The sequence below is a fragment of the Anser cygnoides genome, chromosome 3 (genome assembly GCF_040182565.1).
Source record: "Anser cygnoides isolate HZ-2024a breed goose chromosome 3, Taihu_goose_T2T_genome, whole genome shotgun sequence".
NCBI classification, from domain to species: domain Eukaryota; kingdom Metazoa; phylum Chordata; class Aves; order Anseriformes; family Anatidae; genus Anser; species Anser cygnoides.
Window position 1 is genome coordinate 60262464 of NC_089875.1, and position 20494 is coordinate 60282957.

A 20494-nucleotide genomic window follows, 5' to 3' on the forward strand; every position below is an offset into this window, starting at 1 on the left:
TCAACGAATGTTTAACCCTTTGGCCTTTGAAGCCTGAATGCCTTCAGGGACCACCCTGAGTCCCTACAAGCCAAAACTGAGCCTTGCCAGCTGCTGCCCACATCCTCCCCAGCACTTCTAACCTGGGGCTGGCACAGAGCCTGGTGACTGGATGAAGGCAGCAGGGAGAAGGAGCCTGCACAATCCCAATGTTCCCCTGGGTGCTATGGCCCCCCCGCCACCCCTCTGTCCTGCCTGATGGCCTTGGACCAGAGTGGTGACCCCTGCAAGGAGGCAATGTGAAGGGGCCAGCGACCAGAGATGTGCAGTAGCTGCTGAGGGACACCCTGATGGCACAAGGACCAGCTGGTGCCAGGGCATGCACAGGGCCAAGGGCTCAGTCAGTAATGCCCTGAAATGGCCAACTGGCTTTGGCCTGGGTCACCGCTTGGCCATGGCTTCTGGAGGGCCAGGGGGTTTAGCGAGTGAGGGCCTTAGGGCCCTGCTGAGGGAGTGGGGCCCAAGTCATGGCTGCTGTTAGGAGGGCTGCTGGAAGAGAGCTCAGCCATCAGCCCCCTCAGTTCACCTGTAAAATATGCTTTCTTCTTGTTTTTATCCATAGGAAAATATAAAAACAGTGTCCTGCACACTTGGACTGGGTAGGACCAGCTCTCCTCTCAGCACCTTCCCTGAGGAACCATCGTTCTGGGAATTTTTCTGATCCCCATTTGGCTGCATGCAGATCTTTGGTACGCACTGCGTCCTGTGGGAATGAGTTCCCAAGGTTATCCATGTGCTGCACGGGAAGTATTTAATACAAATGAAGGTAACCGCCTTACAGCCAAGTCCTTTCCCTTCTCTTCCCCAGCCAGGAAGGTGTATGAGGCAAATCTAAAGTGAACAAGTGTGTCAGTGTACCCCGAGGATTTTCTTTGTTCTGAACGGCTGGGATCTGTGAAGCCTCCTCCTGCGGCAGCGTGTAGGACAGCACACTGACAAAACTAGAGCAGAGGCAGTGCAGGGCGACAGCTGCAGGCAGGACAGCACGGCTGAAGTCGGATGAGATCGTGCGTGAAATATCAGAGGTGTCCCTTCAGTTCTGAGGCTAATAACATTTCTTCACATTAACAGCGTTTCTGTAGCAAGCAACAGTGTCAAGTCCACATAGCTCCACCATTACTGGATTAACTAGCAGTTTGATCTCAGCCTGTTTTACCCTACGTGTTTTCTGATACGACAAAACTCTTCCCTGTATTGTTCATTTTTACTGAGGTGATTTTAGTACATTATGGGAGTCAGCTTAGCAGCTTTCCAAGAGAGTAACTTATTGCTTCATCTGTGCAAAGTTAAAGATCTATCCTTATCTTCTGCTCTTATGACATTCAGTAGGTTCACATGAAAAGGGAAAAAAAAAAAAAAAAAAAAACTCCTAGTCCCCAGGCTCCCCAGGCTGATTTGGGGATGTTTTATACTATCTCTAAACAGCAGGTTAATTTCAGCTGACACTTATTTATGAAAGCACAAAGTCTGCTGAGGTAATAAAAAAGTCAACTCCCAGAGAATATATAGCTTTAGATTTTCTTACCTAACATGGTTTTATCCAGAGATTTATTGAGCAAAATAAAGATTTGGCTGGCAAATAATGTTATCAATTGCTCCATATTTTAAAATCTTTTGAAAGCACATACAAAAAACAGATTAATTTCCTTTTACAATATCTACTGCAGGGTATAAACACACTTTATTCAGTGACCAGTCAAGAAAATGTAAATTAGCTCTCTGACATTTGGGAAATTCACATGGTTGAATTATATGACTTGTGTATCTGGAAAACCTGTACGGTTTGTTAGCATCCAGGTGAATGCTAATTTTAACTTACAGCCCAGTCAAACTCTGAAATTTTGGTGTTGAGGAATAAGCACATTCTCCTTGCAAAAGACACACAGAAACATCTCTTGCCTCTGTCCTCTTACCTATATACACAATTTGAAGTCTGAAATCAGTTTTCAGAGAGGCTGAAGGAGAAATGCAACCGATCACTTGTAAACTGACTTCTCTGTTGCCTTGTTAGGGTTTGGCAAAGACATCTGCTTACGTGGCGTGATTCTTACTTCTGCGTGGAGTAAAAGGGTCCCCCTGCGACACCGAGAGTCAGTGCTTTTGACTGGGACTGGGATCCCAGCTCCCCTCTGTATCTTTGTGTCCAGGGAAGGACGGAGCCGTAGCCCACCATTCCCTAAACAAATCTGCCATTCAGAGCGGCGAGGTTGGGAAATAATGAAGTCAGCACATTAGTGCCTAGCCTGCTGAGCTCACACTGCTGAAAGCTGCCAGTGGGTGAATTTCCCAGCATTTGGAAACTTTGTCTCAGTTCTGTGGGTTTGCTCAAGTGTGCGATGGCTGTTTGCAAGGGAGCTTTCCTGCTGGGTGGGTTTGCTTTCCTCCTAGCAGCTCAGAAAAGGTGAGAGATCTCCTTCATATCCTCCCTGCCCCCACTCCCGCCTCTCGCTCACCCCACAAACACAATGCTTTTCCAGCAGGTCCCCTCTGCTAGGGAGCTTTTCCCTCTCCCAACTCCCACACTGGGACATTTTTCCACATTTCCAGGATTATGGCCACTTTCACTTAGATCTATGTGTGTTGCCTCCACATACAAAGAAGCACTTGGGGACGGGATTAGTAGGATTAGAAGAGATTCACATATGTCCAGTTCAAGCAATTGGTATTCAAAGCTTTACACTTTCAAATGCCACCAAGAGAGAGAAAAGGAGCTGAGAGCTTGCTTTGCATTTCAGCACCTTCCTGAGAGGGACAGTGCTTTTTATGCGGGTTTAGCGCCCTGGTTTCGGGGGGATAAACAATTCTGCCCCTCTCTAATCCGGCACGATGCAGCGCCAGCACCCTGAGCTGCAAACGCTTTTGCTTTGGTAACCCTGGTGGGTCTCCAGTACAGCCCGGAAAAGAAGACAGGAGGATCATAACTTCCCTGTTTCTCCTTTCAGAGCAGCAGTTTGACAAACTTCTGGCAATCACTGTGGGTTTGGTACACAAAAAAAGGTCATCTCCTGTGCAGTTTTTTATGACTATTTCTTGTCTGTTGTTTGAAGACAATAAAGCATCACTGGTGTGAGAAAATACACGCATGGTCCTATAAAATTATTCAAAGTGTTCCTCTGCTTGTACTAAGTTATACTCCTCATATGTAAGTAAACTGTTCGTCTGGGAAAGGCCTTAAGGTTGAACATGTGTATTAAGCATTTCTGACAAAGCAATAGAAAAATTTACTTTTTTTCCCTCACAGGTTTGATAGACTGCCTTCATCATTGGCTTCAGGACAATGACAGTGGTGATTTCCTAATATTACGCACACTAGTAAAGGCACTATGTTAAACAACTTGCATTTTGGCACTCACTCCAAAGGTAAACAAATCATATTATTGAAAACTTAAGGGGAAGGTTTTAATATTACTCAGTGTATCAAACCATTCTGCAGTATAGTGAGAGATTTTTGGAGCAGAGCAGGTGGAGTCTTTTTTTTTTTTTTTTAATACATTCATCCATTAATTAATTAATTCATTCTTTTGTTCGGTCTTGCTGCTCACTTTCTGCTCACTAGGATAAAAGCTCTTGTAGAATACTATATTGTTTTCTATGACTTATAAGGGGCAGGAGCATATACAACTAGATTTTTGGGGGGAGGTTTGGGGGGCAGAAAGGAACTTTTCATACCCTGCGGAATATCTTGTGATTTCTTTTTTATTTGCAGTAAGTGTTTATGTGCTTTATGGTTTTCAGCCTGATATGAAAGTTCAGTGAAATAGGGTGAAAGAAATTGAAACATTGCTATAGTATCAGTGATACTTTCTTAGTTATTTCAATTTACTTGTATTTTTAAAAGGCATGGATTTCTGGGTGAGTATTAGCTGAAGTCAATGTATTTGATATTAATCTACAAAGCCAGCAAGCACCCCTGGGTCTTTATTCTCATGATGGGCTAAGTTTGAGATAATACTCTGTTAATTTGATGTTTTTACAGCTCCAACGATTATCTAAGCTTTATTTCAATAAAAATACATGGGAAAGAATGCCATGAGTGTCCTGGTTAAAGGAATTAGGTGTATGAATTCTGGTGATTTTCACAAGTTGCAAAATTTGACAGTGTACAAGTGACTATATGGGATTTTGGGCAGGTAGAAATCTTTAAAACAATGAAAGACAGGAAGGATATCAAGTCTGTACATGCTTCCCAAATCTGCAGGAAGTTCTGAATAGTTTACATACACTAGTAATGCAAGGCTGGGCTCCTGCAGTTTAGCAAAAGTGTGGCAATATCTGCAGAATCCAGAACTGCTACATATTATTTAGCCCTTTCAGGTGCCTGCCAGCTGTGGAGAAAAGGTTAACTTACAAACAAGAAGAGAAGACAATCCAAAACATAAGCACCTGAGTATTTAATTTTAGACAGAATTTCATTTGCAGAAGTGGCAAAAATAATTACTTCCAACTTCAGCTGTAAGCAGCAGTGATGCAGATCTCGAAAATAAAAATACATATAATAGCACACTTCTTTCCCTATATTTTTTATCACTCTGCTTGCTGTTGCCTTGTCTTTTCCACCTGTCTTACCTATTTGCACAGTACTACCCTCAGTGAAGGTTTTGCACATCTCAGCAATGCCTCCACCTTTTTGGGGTCTGCTGGTCTCGCCGAACCACAGATGATAATTGTCAGTGAAAGTTACAGATCACTGATATTCCCACAAGGACACTGCACTATTGATGAGTGGATGAGATAAAATATATATTAACCTTTGCACAAAATGATGTTCTGGCAATTAAGAGGCAAAGGATTTTCTTTGTTTTGTGTGTGTGTCATCCCAGTCCAAAATGTACTTTGTACTTGGAGGAGCCTTAGAGCTCTTGCCTCAACCTGCTTTGAACCTGCTTTGGCAGGAGGGTTGGACCCGATGATCTCTTGAGGTCCCTTCCAGCTCCTACAATTCTGTGATTCTGTGATTCTGTGATTCTCACCAGAGTGTATCAGAAAAGAAGAAAAAAAAAAAAAAAAAAGGAGGTAGCATAGGAGCCTCATTGAGGAGGGATGTTAGCTTGTAAGATCCTGTTCCACTCTATGCTCCCAGCCAGCAGCATTTCCTATGGACAGGTAGAGGGCTCAGCAGTACTAATCTCCACCAGGGAATCATTCATTTCCCATGTATTTCCACCCAAAATTAAATTTGCTCACACTATCTCAAGCCACTGAATTCCAAAAGGCCGGGGCTCACCAGGGACCCAGCTAAGCACCCCTGCAAGGAAGTGTCTGACAAAGGAAAAGAAATAATGGCTTCAGGCCAGACACACGAAGCTGCTGCTTCTGGATGTTTGCCTTTGGTCCAGGTGCGAATGAGGAACAGGCGAAATGGTTGCAGTAGAGGAGGTTTGGGAAGGTGGCCTGCTTTTCACTCTCTCCTTCCCTGAAGACAGTTTTGCTCAGCATCAGTGGCTGAAAAGAAACTGAATGTCCTTAGCCGAGCTTTATGTCCATGGCTGGCATGGGCTCTCTTACTAACCTGTTATAACATTTCACTAATATCTCAGAAAACAAACATGAAAGGGCCTGCCCCCAACTGAAACATGCCACTGGAGTAACTAAGCCCTCCCTTACAGTACTCACTGGTTCTTTATTGCAAGGAGCTGCACTGGTGACTTGGATTTTCGGGGCCTGACCTCTGAGTCTATTGAAACAGAGGGACATCAGTCAGCTTCAGCAAGGTTTGGTTCTGGCCCTGACAGGCCTCATAATAAGCAAACAAATACCACAGTTCGTCAGTGTTTCAACAGTTAATAATTAACCCTTGCCATAAGCTGATGAGAAAAGGTGGTATCAGTGGACCTACTCTCCTCTTCCTCTCTCTGTCTTTCAAGAGACAGGGGCGGAACTTTTACAATCCCCATTACTATTGTGTCTGGGCACTTCAGAGCCTGCTGCAAGCTCCTCGGAATTGCAGGTTTCTGGTGCAGTATCTGCAGGCTTGTAGGTTTTCCAGTGGACTGGCTCGTTCTGACCATACCACCTGACCCTGGCTGAAGGGCCACAGGACCAAGAAAGGGACCTGACGGACCATGCAGGCCACGAGTCTCCTGCAGCCATGTGCACTCACTGAGCACAATGTCCCCTGGGGTCATGTTGGTCCTTAAGGACTTCTCTGAAGCTGACCCTCTGAGTGAGAAATGAACATTTCAGAAGATTAGCTATTTTTTTCTGCAGGTGTGGTGGGGCAATGACCATAGGGCTACCCACTGCCAACACTATCCTTGCCTGTGTGTGTGCTTTCTGACCATCATTCTTCTGTTTTGTACTTGTGCTTGACGTTATTTTCCTCCGGTGTATTTTATTTTCCATTTGTGGAAACACATTTACATTAACAGTGCAATTGCCATGAAAAACGGACTGCCTCATCTCAACTACAACTTCGGAGGAGATGAGAATCGAGAGTGATTCAGATTTTAAGGGAAAGAAAATGCGATTTAAATGATGCAAAAAACTTATTTTGTATACTAAAGCCTCCCTGAACATTTAAAGTTTCAATAGCTTAGCTAAAAGCGGTGTAGCAAGAGACTCAGAATTGATTTATAAAAACAGCCTTACGCTTTAGCCGGGCCAGATTTTACCATCCTTTCTGGTGTTCATTAGCATCTCATTGCACATGTCGTCCCATTGATCCCGATGGAACAAGCCCACACAATAGAGTCCTATTCAAGAGTGGTGAAGGCAGCCCCTACGCCCATCCCCAAACACTGAGACATGGCAAAGGTTTGTGAATAGACTGCAGATAATTTTTGTTGTGTCTTCTAGAATTTGTACTAGCCCATTAACAACCCGTAAATATTCACTTGAGACATGCATTGTTTAAAATTGAGATACAAAATGAGACAAGGATTTTTTTTCTTTCTCTTTAATAAGTCATCCATGCTCTCTAATGTCTAGTGGAAGAGATATTCAATAATTTCTATAGCTTTATTTGTTTTCACTATAGCTATTAAAAATGAATTTTATTATAGTTATTTGTTTCTGAGACAGCAAAACATTTTAATCTTTAGGCTTTATACCACTACCATTCTCACTCTGGCTTGAGATAACTTTAATCAGTTGAGAAGCTAACCAAACTGCAGCGCATCTGCGGTTTCTAATGGGGAGGACTGGGGGGGGACAACCTCTCATGTACTCTGTCTGTCTTCTACTTTGCTTATAGCTGATATTTAAATAGCCTATGTGATTTTAGGACTAACTCAGTAACTGTCCGCTGGCTGCTAAAGAAATGAGGGAGAGGGTTCTTAAAAGCCAGTGGGTGAATTTTTGTAACAAGTGTAAGCTGATGGAGAGAGTTCATAGGGACATGAGTGCAGACAACTGTAAGTGATGCGAAAGGCAGGGAAGAAAGACAAAGAAATTTGCCTATTTGGGAATGTTGATATTTTAAGTAGGAATATGGGGCCAGAACGTAAAGGCAGAAGAGAAAATAAGTGCAGTCCTTTGAGCAGCATTATTATCCTACTATACATCGCAGTAACAAGCCAGCCTTGGTCCAACGTGAAGAGTTTTTTTGTCAGGAATGCCAGATATAGTCCACTCTGCATATGCAAAGTGTGTGCCACAGTCTTAGCTCCGTACATGTGAACTGCGCATCGCACTCTTAGCTCTGTGACTGATGGATGCTTCTAATATTGTGGAGGTCATGCAAATTTTACCAGGCATCTAAACCAAACTATTTAATCGGTGCATATTCAAAAATACTGGCAGTTTTTTTCTTCTTAAATTCCAAAGAGAGCAAAACATTTCACAGCTGACTAATAAATACCACGGCCCGTCTGATAGCTTTAGAAACGTTCAAACTGATTTTCTATAAATTTTTCTCGAAATAAAATGTATGTTTCATGTGCATTTGCTATAGGCAAAATAAAAGAATGAAATGCAAACTGTTGATTAAGTGTTTTTTATTGTTTACAGAAACTAATTTCAGGCTTTTAAAGCAAATGTCATATATCAGAGGATTAGCAATTAACACGTCTCTGAGTAATTAGTCTCTGGCATTTTAAATTTTATTACTAAATTTTAATGCCGTATTTTTTCAAGAAGTTTTGCAAATCAGTATTTAAATATGGAAAGCAAAATGTCATCCTTAATTAGCCGAAATGCCCATCAGTTATTTAAGGTTGTCTGCTCCTCGGGAGCAGTATCGAGGACGGGCCCAATCCTGTTGTCATCTGTAGGCTACTTCGATCCGAGAAAGGTTTCCATTTTCAGACTTAATAAAAAAGTTGCCAACAGGTTTGAAAATACAAGAATGGAGAAAAAAATTTCCCGTGTCCAAACAGCGGAGTATTATCACCAGACTCATCTGCCTGGAGAATTTGACTACAGTCGTCAAATTCTCGGGCAGCCTTCGGATCCCTTTCCAGCCGTACGGCAATTTGACATTGCCCTCGCAATGCCCGACTTCTGCAAAACAAATTCGTGATGAACACAAGAATTAAAATAGTATTTCAGCCCGTTCTCTTTGAGGAACAAAACGTCAGACGACGAGGTACTATCAATCTGAATTATACTCTCAATTTAAATATAATCCAGCAATACATCGTGAGCAAAACCAGCGTGCGGTTCGTGTCTTGTCTTAAATAGAAGGAATGCCGTTCAGAAACGCGACCAAATTTAGGCTGCAGCCCCCGGTGCAGCACAGTACAGCCCGTCCATCGCAGCGCTTGCCTCACAGGCAGCTGGCTGGGAGCTTTCTGGTCCTCGGAGCAGAAAGCAGCGACCCGCGTTTTTTCTTAAAAAACGATCAACAACGACCTTATTATAACGCTAACATCCGTAACTGTTTTATACTAAAAGCACAGTTGTCAAAACGTCCAAATTAAATTACAAGCAAACAGAGAGAGCGAAAGCCATAAAACCAAACAGCCTTCTAACAAACCCGCAAGAAAAATACGTAAGGCTGATTTAACCGGTCCTCGCCTTACGAATCCAAATCCGAGCGGCCGGCCAGGTCGGCAGAGCGAAGGGAAGCACGATGTGCTGCTATTCCTTCACCGAAACGCAGCGCACGGGAAAAGTACGCCCCGTTTCCCGAAACTCCGAGAATTCAAAACCAGGCACCGAAAAGCGAATCCGTGAATTACCGTCCGAGAGACTGCGTCCAAAAACTCGCGGCTTCCCTTCGGGGACACCCCTAAAAACCCAAACCGCGTCCTGGACCCGCTGCGGGCGGCGGGGAGCGGCGATGTTCCCGCACCCGAGGGGCCGCGCACCCCGGACAACTTCGCCTTTCCCCGGCGAACACGTTCCCCTCCCTCGCCGCAACTCTCCGCCTTTAGGAAACCGGGAATTAAAAGGACGGAGGGGTGAATGTTAGTTCGATTTAGCTACCACTTGCGCCCTTCTCCTGCGCCCCGCTTCTGGAAACGTTTGATTTTCCCAATCCCCAATTAATTTCGTTGCCGCGGCTGTCGGGGAAAGTTTTGCTAACCCGAGATCCCCCCAGCTCCGCGGTTCTCTCCCCAAACCCCCGCCGCCCCGTCCCGTAAGAGGTGTGTGAAGGGGGCTGCCGCCCCCGCCGGACCCTCCTGTTGCACCCCCGACGGGGTCTCCCGTTCCCCGGCCCCCGCCCCGGTCGGAGGCGAATCCCCCCGGGGCGGCGTTTGCCCCTCTCCGGAGCCGCCGTCGCGGTGTGCTCCCAGGGCCGGGCTGCGTCCTAGGGGCGGCGGATCGGGATCGGGATCGGGATCGGGATCGGGATCTGGCAAGGGGTCCGGAAATGTCTCGGCCGGGGAAAATCCGCGTGGGTTTACGGCTTCCGCGGCAGAAGCGGGATAAGGAGAAGTCGGCTTCGGTTGTGTCTGGTGCATCCTCCTAAACAGGGGGTGGGCTCATTTGGGTGTCTCTCCTTTCCTTATCTTTTCCTTTTCTTTTTTTTTTTCTCTTTTCTTATCTCTTTCTTTTCTTTTCCTATGTCTTTCTCTTTTTCTTTTTCTTTTCTTCTTTTCTTTTCTTTTCTTTTCTTTTCTTTTCTTTTCTTTTCTTTTCTTTTCTTTTCTTTTCTTTTCTTTTCCTATGTCTTTTCTTTTTTCTTTTCTTTTCTTTTCTTTTCTTTTCTTTTCTTTTCTTTTCTTTTCTTTTCTTTTCTTTTCTTTTCTTTTCTTTTCTTTTCTTTTCTTTTCTTTTCTTTTCTTTTCTTTTCTTTTCTTTTCTTTTCTTTTCTTTTCTTTTCTTTTCTTTTCTTTTCTTTCTTTTCTTTTCTTTTCTTTCTTTTCTTTTCTTTTCTTTTCTTTTCTTCTTTCTTATTTCTTTTCTTTTCTCTTCTTTCCTCTTCTTTTCTCTCCTCTTCTTTTCTTTACTTTTCCTTTCTTTTCTTTTCCTTTCTTTTCCTTTACTTTCTTTTCCTTTCCTTTCTTCTTTCCTCTTCTCACCGCGGGATCTACTGACAGCGCTGAAAATCAGACGGCTTTAATTTTCCTCAGCAGACTAAGCACAGTCAGACTCAGACGGATGAAATGCGTCCCCCGTTCCCCTTCCCCTCTCTCCCCGGCGCTTGGAAACTCTTCGCGGAGGAGCGCGATGCTGCCAGAGAGCTCCCCCGGGAGCCTGTCCGCAGGTGGAAACGCACCCGACGGCTCCCCCCGGGGCCTCTCGCAGGAGTCGGTGCGCCCCGTGCCCGGAGGCAGGGGTCTCCACGGGGCCCGGCTCGCTCCCCGGGGCGGAGGCACGGCTCGTGCGGGCTGCCCTGTCCCCCCCGTCCCCCCGTCTCCCCGTCCCACGGCGCGTCCCTCCCCGCACACGGCCCGGCCGCCCCCCCGGGGCCGTGGCCGAGCTCCGGCCGTGCCCTGCGCGGAGGGCGGCGACACCGGCCGCAGGTGTCCCCGCAAGCCCGGCCCTGTCCCCATCCCTCCCCGTCCCACCGCCGGCCGGAGCAGAGCCCGGCCGGTGCGCGGAGCCGGTTACTCACCGGGGCGAACACCTCGGGCCTTTGGGCCGCCCGCAGCCCCCCTGCCCCCCGCCCGCCGCCTGCCCCGAGCCACCCCCCGACGGCCCCGCGACGCCTCCCGCGGCCCCCGGCCCGGCGGGTGCCCCACGAGCGAGCCTGGACGGGGGGGGGAAAGGGGAGGAGAGGAGAAACACGGCAGACAAAGCGGGGAGCTTCTCCCCCCCCCCCCCCCCCCCGATCCCTCCCGTCGCAGCGGGGGCACTTCCCCGGGCCGCCCCCGGCCGCTGCAGCCCGGGGCCAGGCTCGGCCGGGCGGCCCCGAGCAGCCCCCCGCAGCCCCCGGTAGCCGGGCTGGGGTTTTATATTGGAAATTAGGGGCAGGGGGAGGAGATGGCGGGCACGCGGAGCGCTGAGTGTGCGGTGTCAATCAGAGGGGTTTTGTGTCTCCTCGGCTCCCGATGGTCCGTGGCTGAGGTGTCCCGGGTGGCACCACAATGAATATGAATAGGGGTCCTTGCTAAATGGGACAGTCAAAGCGCACCGCCCTGAATAATGGCACGTCATCCTAACTAGACCATTATACATAGGAGGGCTCCTTTTGTCTCTGCTCTCTGCTGCAGCGCTATAAAAGCCCCTCTTTTTCAGGCTGAGGTTAGTCCAAGCACACACTAACTGGCCATCCTGTAAACAGGCTGAGCGGCCGGGGGAGGCTGGCGAGAGGGGGCCGGGGGCTTTTTTTCCTCCTTCCCCAGCGCTCCGAGCCCGCTGCTCGCCCAGCCCGCCGCCCGCCCGCTCCTTTTTCGTTCCTCTTTCGTCGCTTTTCGGAGGGGACTTGCCTCGTTCCGCCACCTCCGGAGCAGGGAAGAGTTTCTTGCTCAGACGCCCGAATACAATGAATTCTGACTCCAGCTCTGTCTCCAGCAGAGCTTCCTCGCCAGACATGGATGAGATGTACCTGAGGGAGCACCACCACCACCACCACCACCACCACCACCAGGACAGCCGGCTCAACTCCGTCTCCTCCACCCAGAACGACCTGGTGCAGAAGATGGCCGGGGAAGGCCTCTCCAGGACCGGCTCCAAGGCCGGCGGGGAAGGCAGCAAGTACAAAATCAAGAAGCAGCTCTCGGAGCAGGACCTGCAGCAGCTGCGGCTGAAGATCAACGGGCGGGAGAGGAAGAGGATGCACGACCTCAACCTCGCCATGGACGGGCTGCGGGAGGTGATGCCCTACGCCCACGGGCCTTCCGTGAGAAAACTCTCCAAAATCGCCACCCTCCTGCTGGCCAGAAACTACATCCTGATGCTCACCAGCTCGCTGGAGGAGATGAAGAGGCTGGTGGGGGAGATCTACGGGGGGCACCACTCGGCCTTCCACTGCGGCACGGTGGGACACTCCGCCGGGCACCCTCCCCACGCCGCCGGCACCGTGCACCAGGTGCACCCCATCCTGGGCACCGCCTTGTCCTCGGCCAACACCTCCTCGTCCCTGCCCGCCTCCCTGCCGGCCATCGGCACCATCCGGCCCCCCCACTCCCTGCTCAAGACCCCCTCCACGCCCCCCGCCCTGCAGCTCGGCAGCGGCTTCCAGCACTGGGCGGGCTTGCCGTGCCCCTGCACCATCTGCCAGATGCCCCCCCCGCCCCACCTCTCGGCCCTCACCGCCTCCAGCATGGCCAGGATCTCGGGGGACACCAAGGACCTGCTCAAGTGACGCCGCGGGGCCCCCCCGGAGCCGGCTGGGGCGAGGGGCGAGGGCAGCAGGGACCCCCCCGGGGGCGCTGCCCGGCGGCGGCGTGCCCTGGGACGAGGAACGAAATGAGAGCGACAACGAGCAAGCCCCGCTGGAAAAAAAAAAAAAAAAAAAAAGAGAGAGAGAAGAATAAGATGCGATGTAAATAGTTCCTTAAAACGGATGGGGGAAAAGGAAAGAAAAGAAAAAAAAAAAAAAAGAAAAAAAGACATGGTTGTCACTGTAGCGTTCGCAGCCACGCAGAGACGATGAGATCGGTTTGGGGCTCCTTCTCCTTCTTTTGCGGGATTTTCCTTTCTTTTCTTTTGAACGGCACCGTCTCGGGAACCTCCTGCTCCGAAGGGCCCGGCGTAGCGCAGCGGGTGCGTGCATGCTTCTGGCCCACGTCCCCCGGCGCCCTGTGCGGCCGGCGGCGCGGAGCTCCTCGCAGCGGGGGCTGCCCAGCCAGTTTGGGAAAGTTTCCTCGCGGCTCGGTCGCGACGCGGGTTTTGTTTGCGGGTCCTTTCCTTCTCCCCTCTGTGTCCGCTTGAAAAAAGAAAATAGAAAAGAAAAAAAAAAAAAGAGAGAGAGAGAGGGGGGGGGGGGGGAATCGTGCAAAACGCAGCACAGCCCTCCTCCGGGGCTGCTTTGCCAAATCTCCTGCCCCCAGTGAGGTCCGCTAGCTCAGCTGGCTGGGGTCCTCGCCGCTTATTTCTCTCCTCGGTTTTGTTCTGTTTTGCTGGTTTTCTGTTGATGTGTTTCGTTTTGGTTTTGCATGCGGGGGCGGCTCTTGCCAGACCGGTGACTTGTGTTACTACACCGGCGCCTTGGTTGCTCTTTATTCCCTCTTCGGTACATTTCCTCGGGCATTTGCTTGAAATGTTATTATTATTATTAATTTCGTTCGTTCGTTCGTTTGTTTTCGGTTAGGGCCTCAAAGACAACACCGTGTCTTTATTTTTTATATATTCTTGATAACTATCGATATATTTATTATTGACCAGTGTTTCTGGATGAGATTTCCGAATAAAATAATAAAAAAAAATAATAATAATGAAACACGAGCTGCTCGTTTCTCCTTTGTCTGGGACCGCGAGCTGGGAAAACGAGCCTCACTTTCCCTCCCTGCCTTTCCCTGCCACTTTTCGGAACCAGCCAGAGGAGGCTGCGACCCCCCCTCGGGTGGCCGGCGGTGACAGCGCCGCGGAAACGGCGACAAAACCCGCAGCGAGCGCCCGGGAACAGGCGGAAAGGGGGCAGCGGCTCTTTCCTGGCATCCCGCTGCCAGCCCTCTGCCGGGGGGGTCGGAGCGGAGCAAGAGCCCCCCCCCCAGCTCGGCCGCTGCTGCCCCGTGAGCACCGGGAGCGGGGCAGGAGCTGCGGCTTCTCCCCGCCCGGCCCCGGCAGGGAAATTGGGGTGTGGGGTCCCCCCCCTGCTGCCTCGTTCCGCCTGGAGGCGAGGGGAGACCCGAAGAAACACGGAGAGGTATCGGCAGGGGAGGGGGGCCTTTAAACAGAGGTGCCAACAAGTTTTGGAAGAAGCCGTAAGGGAACCGTGCAGGCGAACAGGCCAGGCGATGCTGGAGAGACCGGGTCGGTGTTGAGGCATCAGAAAGCAAACACAGAGATCTTATATCAAAAGGAGAATGAGAGTTTGCCCAAAAAAACACAATAAACTAACGAATTATGTTGTAAAAAAGAGTCTTCCCGGCTGAAGCAAATTTTTCCAGCACTTCAACAAGATGGTCAAGAGATGCTGTAGTTTCCTTCCTTCCTTCCTTCCTTCCTTCCTTCCTTCCTTCCTTCCTTCCTTCCTTCCTTCCTTCCTTCCTTCCTTCCTTCCTTCCTTCCTTCCTTCCTTCCTTCCTTCCTTCCTTCCTTCCTTCCTTCCTTCCTTCCTTCCTTCCTTCCTTCCTTCCTTCCTTCCTTCCTTCCTTCCTTCCTTCCTTCCTTCCTTCCTTCCTTCCTTCCTTCCTTCCTTCCTTCCTTCCTTCCTTCCTTCCTTCCTTCCTTCCTTCCTTCCTTCCTTCCTTCCTTCCTTCCTTCCTCCCCATTTTTCCTCCCCATCCTTCCCCTCCTTTCCGTCCTTTTCGTTTCCAGCAGTGCCCCTTCCCGGAAGGTTTCTCCCGGCCGGCTCAGCGCCGTTCCCTGCCGGGCCCCCGACCCCCGACGCTGGCAGCCGGAGGCTCCCCCCGCTCGGGACCCGCCACCCGGGGCCGCTTTCCCCCTGGGGAAGAAGGGGCAGAGGGAGCAGGGAGCAGGGGCGAGCAGTGGGAAAGGCTCGGGGTGGGGTGTGGGGGGTCACGGGGCGAGGGGTGGGCTGCGGGGCAGAGGTGACCCAGGGAAATCCCGAGCGATGCAGAGACGGGGGGCTGCGGGAAGGAAGGGGCACCTGGAGAGGTCCCTGCTCTCCGACGGGCACAAAACTTCGGTCTCGACAACAGAAGTGCAGCTCACCCCGAGTCCCAGCCCCTGGCAAGGGCACCGATGCAGCGGGAACCCAACCTTCCCTTCCCTTCCCTTCCCTTCCCTTCCCTTCCCTTCCCTTCCCTTCCCTTCCCTTCCCTTCCCTTCCCTTCCCTTCCCTTCCCTTCCCTTCCCTTCCCTTCCCTTCCCTTCCCTTCCCTTCCCTTCCCTTCCCTTCCCTTCCCTTCCCTTCCCTTCCCTTCCCTTCCCTTCCCTTCCCTTCCCTTCCCTTCCCTTCCCTTCCCTTCCCCCTTCCCTTCCCTTCCCTTCCCTTCCCTTCCCTTCCCTTCCCTTCCCTTCCCTTCCCTTCCCTTCCCTTCCCTTCCCTTCCCTTCCCTTCCCTTCCCTTCCCTTCCCTTCCCTTCCCTTCCCTTCCCTTCCCTTCCCTTCCCTTCCCTTCCCTTCCCTTCCCTTTCCTCTCACGACCCCCCGTGTGACAAATCCCATCCACGCTGTCCCCTAAGGGACAGCTTTTCCCCTGCCAAACGGGGGCCCAGGAGGAGGCGGGGGTGGGCTCGTGTTTTGATTAATATGGAAATAAAACGCAGAAATAGCAGTAGTACTTAGCTTCATTGCTTCAGTTTAGAGATTTATTGGCCAGGAGATAAACACTAGTCTGGGGGCTAGCTCGGTAATTCACAGTCCCCATCAGTTATTACCAAATGAGCAAATCGTTTTTCTTTGAAGCAGTGGAGGGGAAAGAAAAGAGAGAGAGAGAGAAAGAGAGAAATCTTTTTTTAAAAGGCTTCTGTCCCCTCCAGTGGGTCCAGCCCCCAGGGCAGCTGGGCTGCCCCAGTTGGGGCCCTGCTGCCCCATCAAAATTAATAAGGAGTTTATCATGGATCCATGTCTCGTAACACACATACAGCCTGTTCTGCCTCCCCTCCAACTGTCTCTTGTGTCTTCCCATGAAACCTTGTTCCTGTTTTTTTCCTTCCTTCTTTCTCTCTCTTTTTTTTTTTTCTTTTCACCCCCAGTTTCCCTCCTACCAGAAGCAGGTAGAGATCAATTTCAGCTGGAAAGAATTGTTACAAGATGACATTGCACTGCTTTCGGGGAAAAAAAAACAAACAAACAAACAAAAAAAAAACAAAGTTGAGAAATGATGTATAATCCTTTATTAGATACTGTGGAGGAAAATGGGCACTTCATGGGCACACAAACCCATCCTCAGGTCTGAAATGGAGACAGCAAAGTAGAAGCTAAGTACCAGCTAAATACTAAAATGTAAGCAGACAACTTTCACAGGACTTTTGTAAAATCTAACGATTTGGGTCTGTTGTTCTGCATCCAGTGCCAGTTGGGGTGCCCTGAACAGCCACACTGTGCTGCCAAAAAAATGACCCAGGACCTGCTGATCACTTGTATTCCCCTGGGCCAGCAGGAGAGGACAGGTGAGATTGTCGTAGAGCATCTTGGTGGCAGTAAATACCTACATTTAGTGGCTTATTGATCGTTTTGCGTTCTCTGATCTTTCAAGTAACCAGGTTGATTTAAACCATGAAAGGTTTACAAGTGAAAGGAAAGAAACAGAGGAATTACTAATCTTATGCCCTATCAGGAGGATAATATAGTTTTTGACAGAGCAGCAGCTGCAGGTGTGCTCCCTCTGGTGCATCCAACAGTTGCCAAGTAGAAAACACTGAACTAAAGACACCAAAATCGTGAAAGGGAATGTCTGCAGCCTGCTTATTCCAACCAGATTTCCTTCTCCTCCTGCCTTCCTTCTCCTGAAGTCGAAACAAAACGATTTTTCTTCAGATGACATTAAAGTAAGCATTTATGTGTGCGCATTGCAGCTGCAGGACATTAAAGTGTGCCTGAAGGGCAGAACTTCTTAAAAGCGAATATCATCAGCTGAGACCGTGTGGCCAAAATTGGTGCCCAGTTCCCCTGAGTCTCCTGAACCTGTTGTGAATCAGCAGGGTGGGATTTTATACAGCAATGGCCAAAGACTGCAAATCAATATTTTTAATTCAATCCTTTTATGCTTGTTTGTTTTCCCCCAAAGTCCCGTTGACATGTACATCCTGAAAGTTACCTGGCAGAGCGGCATCAAGCCCCACCAGATGGGGCAAGAGAAAAACTACAAGCGATGCAGTACTTTCAGTATTTATGATGAATTTAATTTGTGGAGACCTGCAAATCAAGAAGTAATGGATTCCTTGAAAAACATGCAGACAATTAACAATAAAAGAGATTTGTACAGGGCCCGTTCTCAATGCCTTGTATGCTAGTTTAAGCAGATAAAACTCAATTTTTAAGACAGAGGTACTGGGACAGCAGAGTCAGACCACAAAAGCCCCTGGCTACAACAGGTACGAACAGCAGCAGGAGTAGTATGCTGCACTTGATTGTAATCTAGATCAACTAGATGAGAGGACAGTTTATAAATTTTATTAGTTAAGTTTATTAGTGCTTAAATATTAGTGCATAGGGTTTCCTGGTCATTGTACAGACATGCAGTTATAAAACAGAACAGATAGTTCCTCAAAAGGAGCTGCCCTTTATTTCTAAAATAAGTCACAGGCAGCTTTAAATACAGCCCAATCAGCCACAGAACAAGGCAGGGAAGGAAGCATTGTTTTTGGATGCATGTCTCATTTCCAGGGAACCCTGTCCCATGTCAGTGACAGAAATGAGGACAGAGAGTTGCTTTAGTCACACCACTAGAAGAGTGCATAATTCATAGAGAAAGCTTTTGCAAATTATTCACTAAAGGAAAGTTGATGCTTGTGTTATAAAAATGGATTTTGATCTTCACTACACTAGATGACCTTTTTGTGAACTTACATTTTGTGGTGTAGGCTTCTTCTTTCTTTTTTTTTTTAAAAAATTATTATTTATTTATTTATTTATTTATTTTTGATATTTCAATATTATTTTCACTGGATTCTACCTGATAGTTCTGGCTGTCATGCACCAGGTGCTACTTTCCTGTGTTTCAGCTGCAAGCTACTAGGTAGCTGTCTGAAAAATATATGATTTCATCTGCATAAAAAACAGAGAAATGTTTCACAACTAGTAAGAACTTATTTTTATTTTATTGCTGTTGTCTATTACCTTTGTCCCGAGGAAGCTGAGGATCCTCATCCAAGGGTCAGAAAAAGAACCGCAAAATGACAGCATAAAACAATCTGTTTCCAGACTTTTCTTTTTTTTTTCTGGTGATAAATAAAGATCTCTCAAGTGTCATGTAGGAAGTAAAAGACTAAAAACACAGTTTGTCCCTTGTGCTCCCCTGTCACCTGTTTGCAGATAAATGGTCCATGGTGCGCTTTGTGTCCTGTTCTGTCGGATCTTTGCTCAGCAACTGAGTTTTTGGGCACTCAAGGAAAGGCAGCTGGAAACATCCTCAAAGCTACGAGGAGAGCTCCTATCCCCCACCTCAGCAGATGGCTTTCCTCCCAAAAATGCAGGCAATGACAACGGGAATTAGACGCAACTGTAGTGATGATTCGTGTGATGGTGATTTGCTTGAGCACACAGAGACATGAGTTCAGACAATACTCCACAGCGCACAAATGTGAATATTCTCAAGGGGCTCCTGATCCACCAGAAACAGACCTGCCAGGCCTTGAAGCCGTATAAGCCTTGTGTCTACTCTCATGGTCCATGCATAGGCCCAAATCCTTATTGGTGTCTGAACACCAAGTCACAGAAAACAGTGAAAGACTGAAACCAGATGGGGCTGAAGGCTTCACTTCCACGAGAGGTGGAGCAGTAATTCCTAGACCTCTGCCACTACTGTCTCTGCACCCACCTACACTGTCTTTACACATCCGCTCTGGGAGGCCTAAGTGCGGCCTCCCTTCCCTCAGCGTCCTCCCTCAAATGGCTGCTGTGACCATGGTCTCCTGAGGTGTCTGCAGCTTGGCCAACCTCAAGGCACAGTTAGAGCAGCTCCACGTGGTTCGGAGAAGCTTTCTGACCAGGCTCCAGCCCACAACTGCAGTTCATGGACTGCACGGCCCTCTGGTCTGCCTGCTCCTCCCGTGGCCTTGTGACTGTATCCATAAGCAGCTCACGCCTTTTTCTTTCTCATGAAGTGCTCTTGGGAGGCTTAGCTGCGTTCAATTTTGAAGCAGGCTGAGCTATGCCCTGCGAATGCACTTGAGCCTAGACTTTTCTAAGCTTTAGGCTCTTCCTTTCCACAGTTCTGTCATTCCCCATGCTTGCCAGCACAGTCCCTTTGATCCCACACTCCCCGAGATGGAAATATTCTCTCCACTGCTCCATATCTTCCATTGCTTCTGATGCCTGAGTCCATCAGAGAGTCAGACCTTCACAGAGAAAAAGAACTTCCACATGGAGCATTAGTGCAGACTTTCTGTTACTACTTACAATGACATGTTGTTTGTAAAAGTTCATTCACAACATAAAATTTGAACAAGTGCCCTTTACAAAACGCATAATATTTCCAATGGGTAATTATTTACATCAAACAGCCTGCCATTTTCAAAAGCATATCTATGGTGAAAGACAACAAAGTAATTTCTTCCAGGAGAGGAGCTTTTCGTTATGTGATCTGCAGAGGGTCAGATGTATGAGAAGACTTTCTCCATGATATCTTCAGTCAAGTGTCTTGCCATTTTTTCAAGGCTTTCAGTATTCAGCAGATGCCCAGAGTTTCACATATACATGACTAGTGTCATGTACCATGACACTTCTGCATGTTCTTATCCTTTCTTCAAGTGTCACGGGAACACCAATCACCTTTAATGGATAATCCATCCTTCTGGGCTGAACAGTAGTGTAAACCAAATGATACATCTTGATCTGAACCTGGTCTCATACATGGCTGATACTAGTAGATCAAGCACCATTTTGCATAACTAAATTGAGGAGTCCATCACCAATGCTTTAACTGGGTATTATTTATCAAGACTCTGTTACAGACCCCTGGGTGTGGCTCTATGTGAGAATGATGATGCAGATCTTCCCCAGCAATATGCATCTGACTGCATTTTTGCCCCTATCCCAACTCCTTTTTTCCTATGATGCTCTTAGTTTGAGTAACTTCATCTCTGGTTCCATCCATAATGCTCTTGGACATAATCTTCATCTCCTACCTGTTCTAAAAATAGGACCATAAGACCTTTGGCAATTCTCTCCTATGCTCTGAAGATTAATGTTGATTCCTCAGTAACTTAGCTGCACCCTTCCCTGGTCTCCAGCTTTGTGGCTTTCCAGGCGTACCTTTCCAAGCAGATGTATTACCTAAAGCAAGGAGATAAACTTTGCACTTCAAAAACCAGGTATTCTTTACTTTTACCAGCAGTGCACATTGGTGCAACTGTAGGGAAAATCATGCCCACCTCCATTTCATCATCAGCCT

General features: G+C 48.3%; 1 protein-coding gene across 1 annotated transcript; it reads left to right on the forward strand.

Moving 5' to 3' along the window:
• The first annotated feature begins 11611 nt into the window (after positions 1–11611).
• On the forward strand, positions 11612–14394 carry OLIG3 (oligodendrocyte transcription factor 3). The gene has a single exon (XM_048075649.2). The coding sequence runs from the start codon at positions 11852–11854 to the stop codon at positions 12671–12673; it is 822 nt and encodes a 273-aa protein (XP_047931606.1). The 5' UTR covers positions 11612–11851; the 3' UTR covers positions 12674–14394.
• Positions 14395–20494: the final 6100 nt, after the last annotated feature.